This window comes from Palaemon carinicauda, chromosome 8 (assembly GCF_036898095.1).
Source record: "Palaemon carinicauda isolate YSFRI2023 chromosome 8, ASM3689809v2, whole genome shotgun sequence".
Lineage (NCBI taxonomy): Eukaryota > Metazoa > Arthropoda > Malacostraca > Decapoda > Palaemonidae > Palaemon > Palaemon carinicauda.
This window is the reverse complement of record NC_090732.1, coordinates 91,344,074-91,368,519: the sequence shown is the minus strand read 5'-3', so window position 1 is coordinate 91,368,519 and position 24,446 is coordinate 91,344,074. Positions and strand designations below refer to the sequence as shown.

At 38.3% G+C, this 24,446-nt stretch overlaps 1 protein-coding gene across 3 annotated transcripts in view; it reads right to left on the bottom strand.

Annotated features, from left to right (window-relative positions):
• Positions 1-7,888: 7,888 nt before the first annotated feature.
• Positions 7,889-24,446, bottom strand: part of LOC137645800 (uncharacterized) — a 105,980-nt gene continuing 89,422 nt past the window's right edge. For all 3 annotated transcript variants that reach the window (XM_068378747.1, XM_068378746.1, XM_068378748.1), the window contains one exon: positions 7,889-10,508. In XM_068378747.1, the coding sequence (XP_068234848.1) occupies positions 10,154-10,508 (355 nt within the window). In that variant the 3' untranslated portion in view covers positions 7,889-10,153. The remainder of the gene's footprint in view (positions 10,509-24,446) is intronic.

The window sequence follows — 24,446 nt, the reverse complement described above, 5'->3', positions numbered from 1 at the left end:
AAACTGGGAATATTTGAAGAGTAAGTCTATAGGTGGTAACAGCTAGGAACTTTGTATTAATATATTTGCTTTGAAGGTAAAGATCCTTATCTTTAAACTTTTAAACTACTTTACATCTCTGCTTCCATTTTGGATTTTGTCTAATTACATTAACGTAAAATACCTGTCCAGCATCTCATTGGGGTAGCTGGGACGGAGCCGGAACAGAGCCTGAGAATGAGATGACTATAGACCTGACAAAGCTAGAGTAGGCCCTAAATTATTGCTATTCCTACGTGTGGAGTTCTCCAACCTCTGGACAGTAAAATTTCCCCCTTTTGTAATTAAGAGTGATGGTTAGTGAATTGTGACAGTAAAGTATTAGCAGGGTGTTTGTGCCCCGAGAGTAAATGCTCATATCCTCCCCTGTTGAACTTTATGTAACTGTTATAAGGAGACTTTCCCGGACTAAGTTCCCACTCAGAACAAACACATGAAAAATTCTCCACAATATATATATATATATATATATATATATATATATATATATATATATATATATATATATATATATATATATATATATATATATATATATATATATATATATATATGTGTGTGTGTGTGTGTGTGTGTGTGTGTGTGTGTGTGTGTGTGTGTGTGTGTGTGTGTGAGGGGTTGATATAAATGATTAATATTGCTAGATTAGTTTTTGCAGTGTTGTTTTAAGTACAACAGTGAATACATTCAAGCTAACAGTTTCTACAGTGGTAACCAAAGGTTAGTTCAAATGAATTATTAGTCAAATATAATCATGTAGCAGCACAGTGTTTATATTTAGGATATTGTTTCAGGTACAATGCACTCAGATGTCAGTTCAAGAAGTGAACGAGTTGAAAATAGGAATCGTCAACAAATCGTCAAGGAGCTATTAAGCAGTGCTAACCGTTCTTCAGAAATTGATACTCAGATGGTAACTGCTGATGATATAAATTGGCAAGAAAATGATGAAGTTATGCCAGGGACAAGTTTCTTTTCATCTGGTAGCACAGAAGAGTTTGAACATTTAAAGGGGAACATGAAGCAGCTTGAAGAAGAAAATTATTACTTGAAGGAAAGAATTGCTTATCTAAATGAAAATGCATTTATTTTGATTGAACGTGAGGTTAGTGTTAGAGTCGAAAAAATATTGGGTTCTTTTTACAGTAAAACTCAGATAAAGTCCATCATTAACAAGAAAAAGGTTTGTGAGTGGAGTAGTGATGACATTGCAAACGCTTTTACTCTTAGAAGTTTAAGTCCTAAGTGTTATAGATATCTGAGGCTCAAAAAGGGTTATCCATTGCCTTGTGAGAGCACTCTCAAAGAGAGAGTGAAAGAGTTTTATTGCGAACCGGGGATTCTCGTATCAGTGTTAACACTGCTGAAAGCAAAAGCAGAAACGTTTACCCCTTCAGAAAAAATTTGTGTTTTGTCATTTGATGAGATGAGTATTAAAAAAGAATGGAGCTACGACAAAGGGGCAGATGTTTTATACAAACCGCATGAAAATGTACAGGTGGCCATGTTGCGAGGTCTTATAGGCAAATGGAAACAGCCAATTTACTATCAGTTCGATCAAGGTGACATGCATAAAGTACTATTAGAAATAATACCAAAGGTAGAGGATGCAGGTTATGCCGTGGTAGCAGTTGTGCATGGCATGGGTTCTACAAATCTCCGTATGTGGAAACACCTTAACATTGACCCTCTTGAAAATAGGATCTCTTTCAAAAATCCTAAGACAGAAAGAGAAATTTTTGTTTTCTCAGATGTTCCACATTTAATTAAATTAGTTAGAAATAATTTTATTGACTCGGGTTTTTTCCTCAAGACTGGAGAGTGTATTTCAGATGATGGCATACGGGAAATGCTTAATAAAACTAAAACAGAATATGGGCTTGCATATAAGATTAATGAAATGCATTTAACTGTAACAGGTCAACAAAGACAGCGCGTTAAATTAGCAGTTCAATTACTGTCTAGATCATGTGCCAACTCATTAAAATATTTAGGGGAAAAGGGACTATTGGAGTGTCAAAATTGGAATCAAACATCTGATTTTATTCTTTTAATAAATGATTGGTTCGACATAATGAATTCTTCCTCCATGTATGGAGAGTTTGGTAAAAGCAATGCTTTTGGTATTGATGTAGAAAAACAAACAGGTACAGTACACTGCTCAAGGTAATCGAGGTAATGAATACTATGAGAGTTAAAAATCCTAATACAAAAAGTCTTTTCAAGTTTCAGAAAGGAATAATTTTATCATGTAAATCTACCATTGCTTTGTTTGATATGTTAAAAGGCTCCTATAGTATTGACTACCTTCTTACACAAAGACTAAATCAAGATTGCCTTGAACATTTCTTTGGGTGTATAAGGCAAATGGATGGGAACTATGACCATCCTCATGCTGTGAACTTTAAATTTCGGCTAAAAAAAAAATGTTACTAGGAAAGGAAATTAAAGTATTAAGTGAAAAGTGTAATATTACCACTGTTGAAAAATCTCACGAAGCAGCCAAAGACGATGAATCTATCACGAAAGAAAGGGACTTAGCGTTAGAAATATGCCTAACAACACAGATATTCAGAAATGTAGATTTTGATTTAGAGAAAGATGCTTTAGCCGAGGAAGAAGACCTTTTGAGAGCAAATAAAGAAATAAAGTAAGATATTGGGGGAGTAATCGAGGAAGAAACTCTTAAATACATTGGTGGGTATATTGTAAAGAAATTTTGTGTAAAATATCCTGTGTTAGGAAATAAGACAGAAGAAGTGCTAAGGAATGATACTTGGATAGCATGTGTTAATCGGACGAATTACATGCACCTTCTAGTCAGTTTTTTTCACAGTTGTTAATAATGCGGGAGATTTTTAATGCTGTACACGGGGACGCTCTCATGGGGGGAAAAATTGTTTTAAAAAGCTTTATTTAGATTTAAAACAGTCTGGTATTGAAGTTCCTGACGATGCTATTGCTTTTTTTTTTTTTTTTTTTTTTTTTTTTTTTTAAGATATCGGTATATTTTCGAATGCGATACCTTAATAATTTGATAAAGTATAGAAAACCTCAAGGACAACCATGCGGGAGGCCCTAAGAAAAAAAAATGAAAGGTGAAACTTAATAAAATATTTTCCAAAGGTAACGAATGACTCCATCTATTGAGCGAGCGGTCAACCATTCAGAGCGGCAATGCTTACGGGAATATAGGATGGAATTCGATTGTAAATTTTGCTACATATTTGTTCATAAATTGCATTACTACGTCATTACATTGTATTCTTATATTTTAGATAACTAAATTGCAAATTTGCAATTATGTACATAAATAGATTAAGAATACATTTCCTCAAGTTTCTAAGACTATTTTCCAGAAACTTGATAGCTATATCTCTTATAATTAGGCAAAATTTCTTGCAAATTTAAGTATTGTATATAACAATCATTTTAAATGTTCTCAACAATATCAGGCATGAATAAAGTAAAACATATTGTATAACTAATTTGTTTAACTTAGCCACAAGTGCATATGTGTAGGCTTACATTTAATCACAGTTTGTAGGCCACTGTAGGATGGATATAAGGTGTATACAAACACAATTGTAATTTTCTTTTTATTGAAATAGAAAGGCACATTGTACTCATATATACTCTTTAGTAATATAAACTAATAAATGTATATACTGTATATACAAACTAAGGAAGAAAATGACTCACTAAATTGTATCACACATAGTAAATAATCAAAAGGGGGTTGGAAATAGAAATAAGGTAGCATACAAACCAACCAAAAATGCAAGACAGATCATATGCAAGTGGACTTTAATAAATTATACATAAATAAAAAAAAAATAACTCGGTAAATAATATTGAGCATATAAAAACTGTAAAAAAAAAAAAACATACATGCAAACCAACATTGCATTATGAATTATATGCAAATAAACTCTAATATAATTATAAATATGAGAGAACATAATACTAGAAAAAAAAAAGTTTTCAAAAATTTAATACTAGTGCAAACATAAGACAACAATTATGCAAACATGGAAAGCACAGACAGTAAACACACATTCAGTGTACATGGAAAAAAATACAGTTTACCAATACTGTAAAATGTTAGTCTTTATTTAGGAAATAGAAAAAAAAATAAGAAGACAAGGAACACTAACAAAATAACACGTTGAAGCAGTATACCCCTGCAATGCTACTCAGTTGTGCCAACATGCTGCAATATTCTTTACTTGTTTTACTTGTTTTGGGTTTAAATCCAACCCTCCACTAAAGTCGAGTGAACTACTTCTCGGGCGGGTCCATATTAATCATCTAACGAAATATTTTCATTATAACTTATACAATTCTTTGATTGTAGCATCTTCCAAATCATATGATCTTGTGAAAAGTAATGTCTTTAGTTTCTTCTTAAATTCAATTGCTCCCTTTAGGTCGTTCATTTCAGTTAGCAGTTTATTATAATGTCTAGGCGCACAGTAGCTAAAAGCCCTTTCACCAAATTTACCATTTGTTCTTGGTTCAGATAGCCTATGTTTGTCACTCATGTGTCTTATGTTAACATTTGTTTCTAGTTATAGTTTGTTCAGGTATTCTTTTAGATATTTTGTTCATTTTAGTTCAGTATCTTAAACGTTAGTAAGAGTAGCTTGTATTCAATTCTCGCTTTTACCGGCAGCCAGTGTAATTTAATTAGTGCAGTGGTAACTCTTTCCCTATTGTGTAGTCCTTTTGTTAATCTAGCGGCTCTGTTTTGTACTCTCTGAATTTTCTTCAGCTGATAATTTGGTAAGCCATAGAACAGTGAGTTGCAGTAATCAATTCTTGAAAATATGTGGTGATTAATGAGTATGGCCATAGATTTTTCATCTAAGTATTTACTAATAAATGCTATGTTTTTAATATATGCACTTATAAGTTACATCAAAGTTGAATATAATAAATACCACTAAATATGTCAGCTCCTGAGAAATACATTATTTCAATAGCTTTATGACCAAATAAAAAAAGTTTGAGAAAAGTATTGCAGATGCCTTGCCTTAATCTGATATCCAATATCAGTAACACATATTTCATGTATTATACAGTTAGTACTCACTATTCTTTGTCGTTAGGGAACCCGTGAAACACCTAATGAGGATCGGTTTCTTTTCGTTTATTGCAAACAACACACTGTATGACTTATTCACTGCTGGCGCCATGATTTCGTTGTGTCAACTGTCAAATTCTGAATATAAACAAACAGATAACAAACGATATACCTACAACGCCATCTAAATACTGAGCGGTCAAACTATTGTGTTAACTTTAGAGTTGTTGGCAACTAGTATATTAACATTCAGACTTTGAGACTATCTTCCTTCAGTATAGTCTTTGGAAAGCTCCGCAATCCCTGGAGAGAGAGAGAGAGAGAGAGAGAGAGAGAGAGAGAGAGAGAGAGAGAGAGAGAGAGAGAGAGAGAGAGATACCTGCGGAGTAAGTCCCCTTCAGTCTCTCAAATGTAAACAATGAAATTAGAGTGAAACATAGTTCACATTTTAATCGACCGGTATAGTTATTTTGCCCCATTAAACATAAGAGAGAAAAACAACAAACTAGCCAGCACTCGCCCATTTCTTACGGCGAATTTGATTTTCGCTAGAAAATAAACTATCATATATCAACTATCATATATTATGCGTAAATGTAAACAAAACATTAATCTACTGACCAAATTATTATGGGTGTATATTTTGGGATCAGGCGAGTTTGTCTAAAACAATTTGTCTAAAACACAATTCGTCTAAATCAATTCGTCTAGACCAATTCGTCTAAAACAATTTGTCTAAAGTACAATTTGTCTAATAACAGAATGTCTAAAATACAATTTGTCTAAAATAAAAAAACTTCAGGAACTCATCAACTCCACACCCTAAAGCGGCAATTAGGATGATTTGAGATCATTATTTCTAGAAAAAACTTAGAATAACTGGTTTCTTGTTTATTTTTCTCAAAAGATACTATTTACGCTTTACTTTTTTTTAATAATAATAATAATAATAATAATAATAATAATAATAATAATAATAATAATAATAATAATAATAATAATGATAATGGGGAATGGTAGTTCAAAGTGTGAACGAGGTGAAGAAAATCATGGTAAATAAAATAAAATAAAATGAAGCAATATATTTATTAAATGCAGAATTAGATGTAGAATTACATAAAGAAAGAAATTACAGGGAAATAAACTAAACAGGTAGCCTAGCTTAAAATCAATAAAATACATTCATATAGAAAATTAAAATGTAGAATTTAATACATAAAAAAGATGCAATAATGCAAAAAGAAGTGGCAACGACACTTTCTGTTTTAGTCCATGAAATGTATATAACAGATAAAATAGCAAAGGTACAGTTTTAAATGTTCCGTCAGCATACCAATGATTACTTTGTGATAAACACTGTAAATTCCGTTTGGTTGCAAATATGACTATACGCTTTTCAACCGGTCCCGAGTCATACATCAGAAACTGATCACCTTTAAAAGTTATGGTTAGATCGGGTGGAAAAACGATTTCACTGCATGTTGATGGAAGGGCTGGTACAGCGAGGGTTTGTTGTCTTATAGATCTTATAGTTCTCTTCATACTTTGCACCTTGGGAAGTTTTGGAGCAACAGCTTGATCGCAATCTTCGAGCACATTAGATAAAACTGATCTGGGTGCGTCTTGTGTTGTCTTAGCCAGATGACGTATTTTTGTCACAATTTCCTTTGCTGCACTTTCGGCCACATCCAATACATGATTGTGATTTGTAGATGATTTTACTATGTGATCATTTGCCGTAATTATACGAGCGTGGCATTTTGTTATTGGATATTTATCACACTTCCAATAAACTCGTTCGTCATTTTCACCATTTTTGTAAAATGTAAATCCATTCTCAACTAATTTCTTACGACCTTTTTCCTATTCGATGAATTCAAGAGTTATTTTGGGCTATAGGTGTAACCAGTTTGAATATTACCTTAATAAGAACTTGTTTTGTTTATGTAAAATGAAGAGGGATTTTTTTTCCATATCTGTTTTTAAGAGAACAGCAGTTATAATTACAGTAAACGACTAATTTTAGTAAACGGCCATGGTTTAGAAGTAAAACGATAAGAAAAGATAGAAATTCAGGAAAGATTGTTTCCCTTTCAAAACAATCATTACAGTTCTGTTAATAACTTTTTTTTTTATTCACCTTTTTCAATTTTCGTTTATTTGATTTGATTAGTTTGATTATTTTCTTATTTGTTTTATTTTAGACAAATTGTATTTTAGACATCTTGTTATTAGACAAATTGTACTTTAGACAAATTGTTTTAGACGAATTGGTCTAGACGAATTGATTTAGACAAATTGTATTTTAAACAAATTGTTTTAGACAAATCCGCCTAGACCCGTATATTTTCCTATTCAAATTATGCTACTGCGTTTCTAACGTTAAAAACTAAATGATTTATAGCATCCCATTGAGTTCTGTAAAGGTAATTTAAGCACAAAATTACACACATTTATTTAATATATAATAAGGTGGTTTTCATAAAAAAAAAAAAAAATTATAGCTCATGAACATTCACTCCACACAATTCTTATCTTTAACAGTAAACAAACTAAAACAGAAAATAGTGATACAGACATTTTCATATCTCATATTGCTTATATAGTGTTTAGTAAGCAACTCTTATGAATGAAGTGGGGCAAACTTTAGTAACACATTTAACAGGTTCAGGGGAGGAAAATATGGTGGATATTTTACTATGACTACTCTCAATATATTAATACTGATCTTTTTCAAAATCTTCAGGGGGTAAAGGATAACAGTTTTTTTTTCACAAAGTTTTTTAACTTTTTAATCTTAAATGCTTCCTTAAAAATAGTCCTTAAACACTCCCTTTCTAAATGTTAACCATTTTATAAAAGTAAATAGGCACAAAAACATGGTAAACCCATTCAGATTATACTGTAGTAGGAAAAAAATCTTAAAAGTGTTTTGATAAAACTTAGTTTGGTTAGTCGGTTGGTGTTAAAAGCTCAGTATCAAAATTTAACTAGAACAATAATGAAGGAAGAGAATAGAATTTACAGAACAGCTCTCTAAACTTCGTGTTCCCTCATCTGTGGGGAAAATTCATATATTACACTAGCATAGAAGAAAATATTTTGTATAAAATGTATACAAGCCCATGTCAACCAGCATGGGTAGCCTACATACAGTATTACGTACAGGTGTAACGGAGGTTAAAAGTAAATAATGGCCATTGCAGGCAATAAGTCACGAAAGCCTGTTCACATGACCAACACAAGTCATAGTTATAATAAAAAATAAATATACAAATCTTTTCACGCCAATTAATGATATGATCATATTAAATATGATTACACAGGGAATTACTCATAACATCTAGCAATAATTTTTTTTCTTTATTTTTGAAAACTACTATACAGTACATCAATAATTTGTACTGTATCGCACTGATGGGCGCAACACATTAGGTTTTAGATACATATTTCCAGTTTTTCGTTTGTTTTTATTTAGTAATTTACTTGCTGTAACCTACTGTATCTGAATATCATCTGACAATACTATATGTTTTGCTGTTGCAGTCATATATTCCAATCTCTTTTACATATCGATGCCAGACCCTGTTTATCAGGTTGAATGTATTAACCGTAAGATTTTTAGACTCGATAATCTAAAAAAAAGTTTTCTTGACTAAAATTATTTTAAATTATTTATCATAAAAAAAAAAATCAGTGATTTCATCACTAACGGTTTATTTCAATGTTTTACTAATTGTAAAATAATTCTTAATTATAAGTTTTTAAAACAAAAATACAATAACATTTGAAAATTCAATCATTTTTTTTTTTACATATTTTAGTTTACTTCTTTATTTTTTATGGGAAGTTTTTAAAATATCAAAATTAATTCCAAATGATGGTGACTGACGATGCTTGTTTACAGGTTGCTCCATGATTACTTAGAATGAATAAACATGAATTTGGGTAAAAGTCTAGAACAAGAGCATAAGAGGAAAAAATCAACTTGGCCGATTATTTGTAACTTGCACAATACTATACAGTACTTGATGATTTTCACTTTTTACATTACTATATTATAAATAAAAGTACAGTACGCCTTTTTACAGATAAAAGTCAATTCGGCAAATTATTTGTAGGTTGCATTTAAAAGGTTAAATCAAGGAATACAGTGTACCATTACGATTGCAAACATTTCATAATTGACTCCGTGATAGAGTAGCATTCAGATGTTTGGCAATATGAGGTACCGAAGTCTGAATTTTTACACCAATAAAAGAGTGAACACACTTTGTAATTATCATTATTCATGAGAATTAGTACTTTATATTCCCGTATATACTAGATGAATATGTTGTAAGCCAAATTTCCTGATAATACTAGTAATTAGCTCACATGGCCTAGTAAACTTTCCTCCAAATGAATTCACTTCCTAAATGGTTAGAAACATTTACAAGACTTCTATATGCACAAAGGCAAAATCTTATTGATGAACCAACCTTAATTACCTCAGGCTACAAATATTTGTACCAACCTAACCATTATACTCAGCATATCCTGATAGGTTCCCAATAAATTAGCAAGATTTTAATACACAGTACTGATATGCATCTTTTAACTAGAATTATATTATGTTAAATTATAATCACTAAAAAACACATGTACTTCTATTGCAATAAGATATCCATTTAAGATGTATTTTATTTATAATTACCATCATCATCTAGATATTTACGATTGAACACATTATATGATCTTTAAACTGAATTTAGACACGCATCCGTAAGCTTCTTATAAATGGGAAGAAATGTTCCATAACTTTCTTGAACCAATATTTCCAAAAAGAGCGTCTCACATTAAAAAGTAATTTAGAAAATTATTTCTCTTATTCTAATAATTGTATACTACGTGCTTCAAATAGGAAAAAATACAATAAATTGGGCTATCATTTAAATAATATTCATCCATACTTTTTTTTTTTCAGAAATGGTGAATGAATCCACCAAGATACTAAACATGACTCCTATCTACAACAGGTAGAACAGATTATCCATCAAAAATGACATCTCGATCATCTGTCTGATGATTTTCATCTTCCATTGAGCCTACATTTCTCCGTTCACCTTGCTCATTGTTTTGATCTTCTACTGTAGTGGCAGAGGATGACTGTTCATGTTCCATTCCATTCTTTTCCAGTGCATTACTACCGCTAGATGCCATCAATGCTACATCCACGAGTTCCCCGGGGTTCCCACATCCGAAGTTGTTACTTAAAGGATAGTAGGCAAAGCATCCATTAACATCAAGGTATGGAACATAGCAACTCCCATTGTGTTCTGTGACATTTACAATGTCCAAGTCACAGTAGTCCAAGTTTGACTCCTCAGTCTGGAGGAACTCTCTGTAAACAAAATAGAAAAACAGTAATATCTTGTATTTGTTAACAATATACAGAAAACACAATGTCCCTTTGTTAGGGAACATGGGAAAATAAAAATTTTTAAAATGTTTGATAATTGTTTCCATTGTATTATGTGACCTTAATGTCTATGCAGTCTAAAGAAGATTTCGGTTAAAGAAAAAAACCAAAAACGGATTATTTCAGTTATTACCTGTAAGATGAAAACCTCAGTGGTACCATGTCTTGAAACTTTCAATCTAATATTTTTGGGCTCAGGCCATGTCATCCTGATGGAAGGTTCCTTTGAGTAGCTTCCTAGGGTATATTTGACTAATGTGATATTCCCAGAGAGTTTAACTTAAGGTCTCCAGAATTCTAACTCCTGGCACGAATAACCTTAAAGTTTCCCTTAACGATATTGCATAATATCAGGGGATGTATTCATGACACGCCACATATCAATCTGCACCCCGCATAGCGTTTACACTTCAAGGGGAAAGTGGCAAAATAAAAGAGGAGCCGTTAATAAGGTTCTCTTCCTCCGTTACTGTTTGAGTACTCAGATGGCGCCACCATCGCCGCCATCTTTATTCCTTTTTCTGTAGCGAACTCTCTCAGTATTTCGGATTTATCATGCAATCTCCAGCTTCTGCCTCTGGAAAGTTGAGTATTTGATCTTTACGCTGTATAAATTTAGCTCTTGCCGTAAAGTAAAAAATTAAGTAAAAAATTAAGTTAATTTTTGGCAGAGCTGTTGCCTGAACCGGAGGCGTATTCGGCACTGTCGTTCGTAACGCATGAGTTATTTAATCAGCCAGAACGACTTTCCCGGTATAATAGCATTAATGAAATCAGCTATTTAGTCTTCATTGCTAGGAATTAATTGTTATGCCGATTGTATTTGCATTAGCTCCGGCGATTTAGGTAGCTGATCTTGTTTACGCTAGGCATACTAGCCTAGGCGTTCTAGAGTACTTTCATGCATGATATAATAAGCATTCCTGGTATTATTAAATTTAAATGAAGATATTAGGCAATTTATACATATAAGATATATCGATTGCATATATATATATATATATATATATATATATATATATATATATATATATATATATATATATATATCCACTTCTGAGATAGTATACGAGAGAACTTCGATGATTTAGGTAGTCGATCTCACTGTTACTAGGCTAATAGCCTAGTGGCTAGGCTAATAGCCTAGTGGCTTTAGTATACTTTCATGCATACTCCCCGGTTACCCTCGTGTATAGGGTAATCCCTCCTTCCCTCTGAGCATAGCCACAACCCTAGCTGGTCTGCCTAGAGTTGTCATTCAGGCAAGACTAGGCTAGGGTTTTTCTGCCCCTTCCCTTAGCTGCAAATGGTAAGCTTTGGGTTTGGGTCAGAACCTCAGAGTACATAGTCTTGTGCCGACAGCTGATCGGTAATGTGAATAAGATTCCCCTGTCGGTTTATGTTGTCGGCATAGGAGGCTAAGCCTCCCTAGATTGCACTTAAAGGGGTCATATGATTTCCCCCTATTCCCTGCGGTCTAGTAGACTAGTCCTGTGCTTGCAGACCCTAGGCTGAAGAATAGTTATTCTTCTTCTGCCTAGGATGGTGCCGGCACTGGAAGTCTGTTTCTCTCTTGTTTAAAGGTGGCGGCTAGATGGCTACCGGCCCCTTTACTGTATTGGCAGACCCTAGGCTGGAGAATAGATTTCCGTCCGCCTAGGATAACGCCGATACTGAAACAGAGCTTCCTTAGGGTGTGGTAGGACCGGCAACCTGCCGGCTCCTCTCACACCTTATACAGGACCTTTTTCCCTTCCCCTCAGTCCTTTAGTGATGGCCTAGCTATCACAACCCTTTGGTCGTCGTCCTGCAATCTCACCGCTTGCCAGCAGGTTGTAGGGCCGGCTTGGGCTTCTGCTTGTATGGCCTCGTCGCCCAGCTTACCCTTTGGGACACACGCTCCGGGATAGCGGTATCGGCAGGACCAGCTGCCGGCAGTAGATACCTTTGCTATAGTGTGTTCTTCAGTCCTCTCTTGGACTGCCATTCACAACTTGTGTCCGGCAATGACCGACAATAGGGGTTGATGGGTGGAAGCCTGAATATCTTATATTCTCCCCTTCCATTTGAACCCTCATTCCAGAGGAAGGAAGTGAGACAGTGCTCTTACATCATCATTCACTCCTTGCTTTCTCTCTCTCTCTCTCTCTCTCTCTCTCTCTCTCTCTCTCTCTCTCTCTATCGGCTAGTGCCGCCAGGTACCAACCTAACTGGCGGCTGCCGGCCACTATCCTAGCCGGCAAGATGCTGGCTAGATTTGTATGCCGACTGCCAATGATCCGCTGGCACAACTGACTTAGCCGGCAAGAGCCGGCCAAGTTCTGACTACCGGCCACCACCCGGTCACATAGAATGCTGATTGGGCTAGTGTGTCGACAGCCGGTGACCTGCCGGCGGGCCGCCGGCCACCATTCCAGTATATTTGCAGTATAGATCATACTGCAAACAGAAAAAACAGCAAATATAGATCATACTGCAAACAGAAAACTATGGTATAAAAGTATACAGTAGTTAAATTTTCCAACATACTCTGTGTCCAGGCGCAGTCTATTGTTGAGACCTCATAAGATTGGGAAAGGAATTTCCTTTCTATATACTGATAGATGATCAGTTATTGATGACCCTCATTATTAATCCTTTTGGAAGTGAGTGTTAGTTACACTTTTCTATCCTTATAGGCTAGACTCTTCCACCGGGCCTCCTGAGGAGGATAACCCTAGGGTTAATTTTGAGGGAGGTCACAGCAATTGGCTGGGCGGGAAAAACACGTATGTGTCTTTCCTGATTCATTTTCTAGCTTACCAATCCTAAGCTATATGCAATAAAAATGGAAAATATTATTATAACATCTATTAGTTTATCTAGTGAGATAGACTACTTTATACTCATTTTACTTTCCTCTCTTTACAGGAGGACCATGTGAAGGGCAACAGTGTCTTCTGCAACGTGCGTAGAAGGGACTTCTGCGGCCACCTGGAGTGCAGGACACACTTCCGCTGTTCCATCACCAAGGGACCTCTCAGATACTGGGACCCCCCAGGTATGTACAGTGTGCAAAGACTTGGTGTATGAGGCTTTTGAGAATCCCAAGACAATGGAGTCAAGGGATGCAGCTCGGAACAAGCTTCACAAATGGGTTCTTGGCTTCCAGAAGAATGCCACGGGGCCTCACCTCTCTAGTGAGCGTATGAGGGCCTGTCTATTCCTCAATGCATCTGCCGATGCTGTTATTCCTCAGCCTCACCCTGAGATCCCTTGCATCCAGATAGCCATGGATACGGATGTCTCGGATGCAATGAAGGACATCCATCTAGATGAGAAGATGTCAGAGGTGTCAGAGGACACCGAAAAGGACCTTCTGGCGAAAGGTTGAGATGAGGAGTCAACGTTGGCTCCAGAGACGGAAGAGGATGAAGTCGAAATAGTCTCTGTTTCGTCGGTTTCTGCCCCAGAACCAGTGCCCTCTACGTCCTCCGCTCCTCAACCCGAAAAGTCGGATGGCACCCTGTCTGCCATCAAAGCTATGATGGAGATGTCGAAAAGAAGAACGAACAAAGGGAAGCTGCGCTAAGGAAGGAGATTCTTCAGCTTACAGTAAACCTTTGGTCTCATGGAAGACTCAACGTAAAGGAGATTCCCTCGTGCTCTGAGGTAAACCCATGGAGGCATGCCGAGAACATGCCAATTATGAACGGTAAGATATTTATTTCAGAGAAGCTGGGAGCTATTCTTATCGAGGACATTGAATTCTGGCCCAGCTTTGAGTCCTATCCAGACTGCTTCGTTCGTCCAAGGGCAGAACCTGTATCCAAGGAGGAGACAGAGCCTAAGGAAGTCATAGTACTTGACCATACGAAGGCTCAGGCTTTGCTAGCCAGCAGTTTGAAGGACAGGGGCTTAACCAATTCTAAGGTACTGGCCCTGAGCAAGAAACATCCCTCTTTTCTTGCTCCAGCAACCATGGCCTTCCCATTTGCGGAAGAAGGGTTTAAGGCTGTGATTAAGGCAGTGGAAGCTGGGAAACCTTGCCCTACACTGGAGGAGTGTAGGCCCTTTTCCCAAGTTGCCAACGGATCACAAGGACTGGAAGGATATTCAGCTTACCTTCTCAGTCGGGAAGTTGGAGGCTATCACTGGACGTCAGTTTAGCAAAAATCTCCCTAAGTTGTCTGAGTTTCTCCTGATAGGGAACAGGATACAAAGGAGAGGCTTGCTGCCTCTGTCCCTCCATGTGGCCCTGGAGGCAATGGCAGTGAACAGAGATCCCCGGATATGTTCATGGTCATAGCCAAAACACACTTGGCAACCATAACTAAAGACTTCTATAGCTTTGTTAGGGCGAGAAGGGCTTGTAGAGAGTTCGTGTTTGCCTCGGCTGCGGTCAAACACGAACCCAGGAAGTTGATATCTTCCAATATCTGGGGGAAAGACCTATTCCCAAACGAATTGGTCAAAGAAATAGTTGACAAGGCCGCCACGGAGAATAGAAATCTTCTCCAGAAGTGGGGCATGTTGGCTAAGAGGAAGTCTTCCCCGGATGAGGGTCCCCAACCGAAGAGGAAGACAAAGAGGCCAAGAGTGCCATCTCGCCCTGCTAGACAACAACTTCCCATGACCTCGGTGCCACAGATGGTGGCACAGCCCCAACCCACTTACCAGATGGTACCCCAGGAGTTGGTGACTCAGTCACCAGCCTTTACTCCTGCCTATGAGAGGCAGACCACCACCTTTTGCCCTAAAGGTACGGGGTCAGGTAGAGATTCCTCTAGATGTCCCTCAAGAGGAAGAGGGGGTAGGGGAGCACGCGGTTGAGGAGGCAAGCCCTCCAGACAGCTGAAGCAATGAGATGCTTCCGGTAGGAGGAAGACTCCGACTCTTCCGGGATCGTTGGACCTTCGATCCCTAGGCCCACAGCCTAATCAAGAACGGACTAGGTTGGAGCTGGAAGACAGGTCCACCATCATTTACTCAACTCTTCCAAGAGCTGGAAGACAGGTCCACCATCATTTACTCAATTCTTCCAAGAGCTGGAAGACAGGTCCACCATCATTTACTCAATTCTTCCAACACTCCACTCCCGTTCTGGAAGAATACACCCGAGAGCACTTGAGAAAACGGGTGATAAGGAGGGCAAAGTCCATCAAATTCCAAGGAAGGCTGTTTTGTGTTCCCAAGAAGGACTCAGACAAGCTCAGAGTCATTCTGGATTTGTTGCCACTCAACAAGTTCATCGAGAACGACAAGTTCAAGATCCTGACCCTTCAACACATAAGGGCCCTGTTGCCCAAAAGGGCATACGCAGTCTCCATAAACATGGCAGATGCCTATCGCCACATTTCGATCAATCGCCAACTTTCTTCCTACCTAGGATTCAGGCTACAAAAAAGAAAGTACACTTTCAGAGCCATGCCCTTCGGACTAAACATAGCCCCAAGGATCTTCACAAAGCTTGCAGAAGCAGTCGTTCAACAACTACGCCTACAAGGTATCCAGGTGGTATCCTGCCTGGACGACTGGCTGGTGTGGGCAGCATTCGAGTCGAAATGCATGCAAGCATCCAAGAAAGTGATCCAGTTCCTGAAACATCTGGGATTCAAGATCAACACTAGAAAGTCTCGACTATCTCCAGCTCAGAAGTTTCAATGGCTAGGCATACATTGGGACTTACAGTTACACTGCCTGTCCATTCCATTAAAGAAGAGGAGAGAGATAGCGGGATCTGTCAAGAGACTTCTAAAATCCAACAGGATTTCAAGATGCCTACAGGAGAGTGCTGGGCTCCCTTCAGTTTGCATCAGTGACAGACCCAGTGGTAAGAGCACAGCTAAAAGATGCATCAGGAGTCTGGAGAAGATATGCATCAAACGCTCAAAGAGATCTGAGAAGACCAATACCGAGTCGACTACGATCACTTCTCAAGCCATGGTCGGAAGCCAAGACCTTCAAGAGGTCAACACCTCTGCAACTGCCTCCACCCTCAGTCATCATCCACACGGATGCATCATCAGAAGGATGGGGAGGTCACTCTCATCAACGGAAAGTTCAAGGAACTTGGTCCTTTCTATTCAAGACCTTCCATATCAACATTTTGGTGGCCATGGCAGTCTTCTTCACACTGAAAAGATTATCCCCTCATCCTTCAGTCTACATAAGACTGATTCTATACAGCGAGGTGGTAATGAGATGTCTGAATCGTCAAGGCTCGAGATCACCTTAACTCAACCAAGTGATGTTGGCCATCTTCCGTTTGGCGGAAAAGAAGAGATGGCACTTATCAGCAGTTCACCTTCAAGGGTTCCGCAATGTGACAGCGGACGCTCTATCCAGCTTAACTCCGATAGAGTCAGAATGGTCCCTAGATGCAAGATCATTCTCCTTCATGTTACATCAAGTCCCAGAACTGCAGATTGACCTCTTCGCGACGAGCGACAACAAGAAAGTTCCTCGATACGTGGCCCCGTACGAGGACCCTCTAGCGGAAGCAGTGGACGCCATGTCCCTCGACTGGAACAAATAGACCAGGATTTATTTGTTCCCTCCATCCAACCTGCTGATGAAGGTCCTCAACAAGCTGAGATCTTTTCAGGGAACAGCAGCCCTAGTGGCTCCCAAGTGGCCCCGGAGCAACTGGTTCCCGTTAATAGTGGAATTACAGCCGGGGCTGACTCCCCTGCCGGATCCAGTTCTGTTTCAACAAGTACAGAAGTGGACTGTCTTCGCTTCATTACAGAAAACCCAAGACCTTCATATCATGATTTTCTCTCCCTAGCAGTAAAGAAAAGGTTTGGGATCTCTAAAGAGAGTATAGACTTCTTAGAGGAATATACGTCAAAATCTACCAGAAGGCAATACGAGTCATCTTGGAAGAAGTGGGTGGCCTTTGTCAAGGCAAGAAACACAAAGGAAATCTCGACAGATTTCTGCTTGTCTTTCTTTATTCACCTTCATGAACAAGGTTTAGTAGTCAACACGATAACTACGTGTAAATCTGCCTTGACCAGGCCCTTGCTTTATGCTTTCCAAGTAGACTTGTCTAATGAGATTTTTAACAAAATTCCCTAAGGCCTGTGCTAGGCTCAGGCCTGCAGCACCTGCAAGGCCCATCTCATGGTCTTTGGATAAGATACTACATTTTGCTTCAAGTTTGGACAACGATAATTGCTCTTTGAAAGATTTGACTCAAAAAGTTATATTCTTGTTTGCTCTAGCCTCAAGGGCTAGAGTTAGTGAGATAGTGGCCCTTTCTAGGGAAGAAGGCCATATCCAGTTTGCTGAAACGGGAGAGCTAAATCTCTTTCCCGACCAAACGTTTCTCGCCAAGAATTAGCTACCCACTAAGAGGTGGGGTCCCTGGAGAATCTGCCCTCTGAAGGAAGATGTCTCGCTGTGTCCCGTGGAGAGTCTAAAGGTTTATCTTCGCAGAAATTTAGACTTCAGGGGAGGACAGCTCTTTAAAGGAGAAACATCGGGTTCAAACTTATCCCTAAAACAATTAAGGGCGAAGATCACCTACTTCATTCGCAGAGCGGATCCTGATAGTTCACCCGCAGGTCATGATCCTAGGAAAATTGCTTCTTCATTAAACTTTTTCCAGCTCATGGATTTCGAGAGCCTTCGCTCGTTTACTGGATGGAAGTCATCCAGTGTTTTTCAAACACTACGCGAAGCAAGTGCAAGAATTAAAACGATTCATGGTGGCGGCAGGTAGTGTACTAAAACCTGTCGCTTAGTGCTGCGAGGAACAGTGAATTATGTGGGACTGTATTTCTATGGGTATACATGTGGGCACATTATAGTGCAATATGGTAGGTGAAATGTCACCAACATGACATTATGGACTGTTCCAGTGTACAAAGGTAATGAAACACATACTGAACACTAAGTGCCGTGTGTTTTTTACACGAGTGTAAATAGACAGAATTCTCAGAGAGACATTAAAAAATTTATTAAATTTTCATTGGAGTGGCAAAAATCTTTGTTTTCAGGTAAAACAAGTATTTCTGATTTATTCTGTACTGTCTATGTTGGTAAATAATATTTCACTTGCATTTTTATTTTACTATGAAATGTATGCTTAATTTCCATTTATTGTCTTACAATAAATGATTAATTGTTTTGCGTGTCTTATTTCACCCTAAACACTTTTAATAAAGGTATGTGAGAGCATTCCTTTCATTCCTTATTATTCTGCATAATAATATTGAGCAAAGGTAGTAACTTTGTTCCTATATGAAAACAAACCTTTCAAGCTAGACTTAACTTGTTTCGATACAAGATACAAACTTGTCCTTTGCGGTATATAACTGATGTAAATCAGATGCTATGGTGGCTGACATGAACTCATGTTAGTTTATAACTACAAACTTTGGCTAAAGGCATACAGTGAGACCTGTTTGCCCTTTTGATTGCTAGGTAGGTCATATGAAATATGCAAACTTCGAGACTTTTCCTCAAGTCTAGTTTGACTCTTCCCTGTAAGGGACAGGAAGCACTAACATAGTCTATGATTAGATGAAATGACATATAACGGTAATGTCATAGGTCTCTTAGGTCTACATGACCAAGGAAATATTGTCTTGAGGTTTAAGGCACAACTGGGAAATCCACGGATACATTAATGCTCTGGTAAACTTCCATCAGGATGACATGGCCCAAAAAAACGGATTTTGAGCGAAGCAAAAAATCTATTTTTGGGTGAGATAGCCATGTCATCCTGATGGACCCGCCCTCCTTTCTATGAAAGGCCTTGGCAGGAACCCTCCCAATATTACTGTATCTATAAGTACCGGCTTCACGCTACAAGGAATAAAAATGGCCGCGATTATAGCGCCATCTGAGTACTCAAACAGTAACGGAGGAAGGGAACTTTATAACGGCTCCTCTTTTATTTTGCCACTTTTTCCCCTTGAAGCGTAAACGCTATGCGGGGTGCAGATTGCTATGTGGCGTGTCAAGAATATGTCCCGATATTATGCGATATCCTAAAAGGAAAACTTTGAGGATATTCGCACCAGGAGTTAGAATTCTGGAGACCTTAAGTTAAATTCTCTGGGAATATCACTGTAGTCAAATATACCCTAGGAAGCTACTTAAAGGAACCTTCCATCAGGACGACGTGGCTATCTCGCCCAAAAATCGATTTTTCGCTTCGCTCAAAATCCATTTTGTAGGAGCTCAGCTGGCACCATAATCAGCCTGGCAAGCAGGGTGATTGTAGAATACCGGCCACAGGGTTGTGACGGACTAAAGGACAGAAGGGGTAAGGGAAAGGGTCTTATATTTTGCATAGAAAGAAGGCGGCAGGTAAGCCTCCTACTTTCGGCTGCAAATCAAGGAAACATAGTTTCCTTGTTGGTGCCGTCATGGGCGGCAGAGGAATAACGATTCCTTAGCCTAAGACACTGCCGGATATAAGACATGTCTTCTAGTCCACAAGGGAGAAAGGTGGAGGCAATTGTACTACCACTTTCAGTTGTGGACTAGGGAAGCCGGGCTTCCTATGCCGGCAACGGTGTAGCCGGCAGGGGAATGACTAATCCTCCAAAGGTAGTGTTGCCGGCAACAAGACTGAATACCCTGAGTTACTGTCGTATTTCAAAGCCGGGATACTCACCGGCAAAGAGGATGGACAGAAACACTATTTCAGTCAAGGGTTGCTGCCTGGTAGGGGCACTCAGGGGAAGGAAGGGTTTATCATCATTTCTCTAAAAGAGACAAGTATCGAATTATGATAGTAATTCTAGGAGATATACTATCTCCGATTGAATTAATAAAACGTTACGAAAGGGTAAAAGGGCATAACGTTACTAAAGTATGCTAAACCCCGTTAGGCTAGCCTAACTTGAGTCGGGATCTCGGCTACGCTAATACCACCAAGGCCCTAAAGTATACAATCGAAACGTTTTATCAGAAGAGGAAATATTATATGTGTAAATCTTATCTTCACTAGCATAATTTGCCTAAATAGCTAGAATTTCATTATAGCTAATTACCGGGAACGTCGTACTACTAACTAAATAAAGCATTTATGGCGTACGACAGCGGGCCAAATGGCCGCCTCTGGTGATGGCTCTGCTCCACTAAACACATCTAAATTATGCTAATTCAACTGTGAGAAGGGAGCCAAAAATTATACACAGGAAAGATTAAATACTCAAATTTCCAGAGGATGAAGATGCTGGAGATTGCATTGTAATAATCCTTTATGATAGTAACAACACTGAGAGCAAGTGGGAGAAACATCGTGCTTAATTCGCTACTACAAAAGGAATGGTTCGCCGGGGTGGTACCGGGAGGGGATCCACCGGGTAACCTTGATAACGGCTCCCCTTCAATTTCGCCACTCTTTCCCCTCAAAGTGAAAACTCTATTCGGGGTGAAGATTGCTATGCGTCGTATCAAGAAATACATCCCCTGATATTATGTGATATCCTTAAGAGTTATATTAAGGATACTCGTGCCAGGAGTTAGAATTCTGGAGACCTGTTGTCAATTCTCTGGGAGTATCACTGTGGCCAAATATCCCTTAGAAAGCGGCCTAAAGGAACCTTCCATCAGGACGACATGGCTGAGCCCAAAAATGTTTACTCTATTCATAAGTCACTCCACAGTTGTTACATTGGCAACATTTGGTAGTTAGGCGCCAAAGGCATCTCAGCCATTGGACATTATACCAGAGTGGAGATATTCTAGATGCGCTATTACCTCCCCCCCCCAAGGTTTGTTAGAGAGAGAGAGAGGAGGAAGTAATAACATGGCTTTTCTCCCCCTCCCATCCCACCAGTTGATCCTTCGCTTTCCCACATTTATTACATTAGTTATTAGAGGGAGGGGAAGATTACTCGGTTGAACCTTACATAGGGTATGTAATTTATCTCTATAAGATTTTAGCATCACTAACTTTTTTTGGTAAAGTTCAAGGGTCAAGTGAATCCTCCCTTGAACCAATAACTCTGGTCTTACTTGCCCTGTTGCCAACCAAACTGAACTCCCCAAAATCAGTCTAGTTTGTTAAAGTGTTTCTTTCGAGAGTGGTTCTGAAACTTTGCTGTGTGTTACAGAATCAAGAGCCTCTCGCAGACCCTTGAATTCTTTTTAAATAGACCCTTCTGGTGGTAAAGCCATACATGCCACCATCCTAGTTGCTCTATAAGACAACTAGATTGTGGTATGCAAAGTTTTACCAGGAAAAGGGTCTATTTAAAAGAATTCAAGGTTCTGCAAGGGGCTCTTGATTCTATATGCCAAAAAGGTTCAGAACCACTCCAGAAAGAAGCACTTTAAAAAGCTAGAATGATTTTGGGGAGTTCAGTTCGGTTGGCAACAGGGCAGCTACGACCAAAGTTATTGTCTCAAGGGAGGATTCACTGGACTCTTGAACTCTAACAAAGGAAGTTAGTGATGCTAAGTTCTTATAGAGATAAATTACTATCAAAAGTTAGATGATTATGTGATTTGTCTAAAGGTAAGGTTTGTTATTGTCATCATCCCAGCTACAATCAACTGTAGAGTCGACAGCTTCTACAGATATTAAAGAAGGGACATAGTAGGAAACCCCCGACACGATTCTAATACTTTTCAATATTTTGATCTTCCATTCAGTGATGTAGAATTTGAAAAGTTTGCTAAATTTCCTCAATTACGGTAACAGATTAAGGCTCCACCTCTTAGTACATCCTCCCACTTTACTCGCAAAAGGGGTTATCCTGATGACAAACAAGTCTGGTCCTAATGGTTTGGCAGTCAGTCTCAGTGCCTGGTGGTCTTCTTCTAGACCACAGTTTGCTTGATGCTTTACTTACTTTACTTTGATGGCTGCTTTTCCGGTCCCATACAGCAGGAGAACCCCACTCTCTACAGGACCTCCGCTGTTGTTTTACTTAGTTCACAGTATTTATCGTTTCAGATCACGTATTGTTCATTTACTGTTGTAAGATTTTTTTAATAAGAAAGTCTTCAGTTTCCTCTTGATAGCCTTAATGTCTTCAAATCATTCGAATGTTTCGTGGGAGCTTAATATATAGTCTCAGGGCCGCATATTTAAAGGCTCTAGAGCCTAAAGTAGACATATATCTAGGTTCCAACAGTTTGAAGCCATCTGTAACTCTTCTCGTGTTGACACGATTTGTTGGCTGCGCAATATGTAGCACTTCTCTTACGTATTTTGGACGACTGGCTCTGATAACTTGGTGGGTTATTGTACATATTTTAAATTCAATTCTTCCTTTAATCGGCAGCCAGTATAAATCAATTAGTATAGGGGTGATCCTTTCCCTAGGTGGGACACCTTTTATCAGTCTTGCTCTTCAGTTTATTATATTTTGTAATTTCTTAGGTTGCACTTTTGGTAAATTCTAATAGATAAGAGTTGCAGTAGTCAATCCTGGTAATAACAGTTTATCACAAGTTTCTTTACAGAATTTTGGTCCAGGTACTTTTTTATAAACGCAATATTTTTTAGATGATAACCAGCAGTTTTTATTACATTATTTATTTGAGCATTTAGAGACAGATTACAGTCAAGAAATACACCCAGATCTTGAACTTTACTAGATATCGGCACGGAGTCATTATTTATGTTCATTTGAATATCACCCAAGTTTCTCATGCTGTTTCTCTTACCCACCACCATGAATTCAGTTTTGTTCTCATTTAATTTCAGTTGTTTAAATGTCATCCATTCTCTAACGCTATCAACGATTCGGTTTAGAGTTTCAGTGGTGTCATCTATATCATCTATGGAGAAGTAAAATTGTGTGTCATTTGCAAATAATTTGAACTTCACGCCATGCCTTTGTAGTATTTTCGATATACCAATAGTATAGATGCAGAATAAGACTGGGCCAAGTATACTCCCCTGGGGTACCCCTCTGTTTAAGGGTTCATATGATAAATAAGAGTTTCCAATGTAATTTCTACCAACTAAGTAGTCTTTTGGGTATTTGAAGGATTGATCTTCAACGCTGGACTGTAGATCATTTAGTAGCAGTTCATGCACAACTGTATCAAAAATGTGATGTGATGATAATCCCCGGCCAGACTATAAAGGTTTTCATGAAGACTTTCTTCTCAAAATATTGGATTCTCACGTAGGTACCACTCAATTGGGTGATGGTTTTCCTTCTGTTCCAGACAATTTACAGACAGAAGAATTCAATGAACATCATACTATGTTTAATCTGGTATCTGGCATGTCGTCTTTGGAAGTGGAAGCTTCAGGGGGATTCTAGATTGCCCCTCAGCAATGGCCAATTTACTGAGCAAGTCTTTAAGTTATGAGACTTTAAAGAAATTAGAAAAAACTTAAGGCTGGCTGTTTCCAATCTAGGGAAGATCTGAGGTAAGGTTGGCTGCTTACAAGCTAGGGATGCTAGGGATGATCAAAGTACTGTAGAGGTTGATTGATTGATTGAGTTGAGGTTTTCTGGCATTCTGACATGTAAGGTCATTGACGCCAATATCATTTATTATAAATAAAGAATAAAAGAATATTGAATTAAAACCAAAAAAGCATAGCTATTTCAAAAGTTAAATAGCTTTCAGAAAACCTGCTTCTGACGTAAAGCTGAAAATACTGCTAACATGGTACGACACATCATTTCCAAGAATCTTGACAAGGATGAACTGGCCATCCTCACCTCGAGCCTCAAACAGATATCTCTTTCACTACTATAAGTGGGGCATTCGGTCAACAGATGCCTCACCATCACGGGTACCAAACAGTCGTTGCAATATCCCAATGCTGTTGCCATCTATTAGAAATCAAATTCTTAGTGTTAGGTAAACAATAATCACAAACAATGGGATATCTTCTTGGTTGCAACTCAGCGGCAGCATTCTTTGCTAGTAAATCTGCCTTCT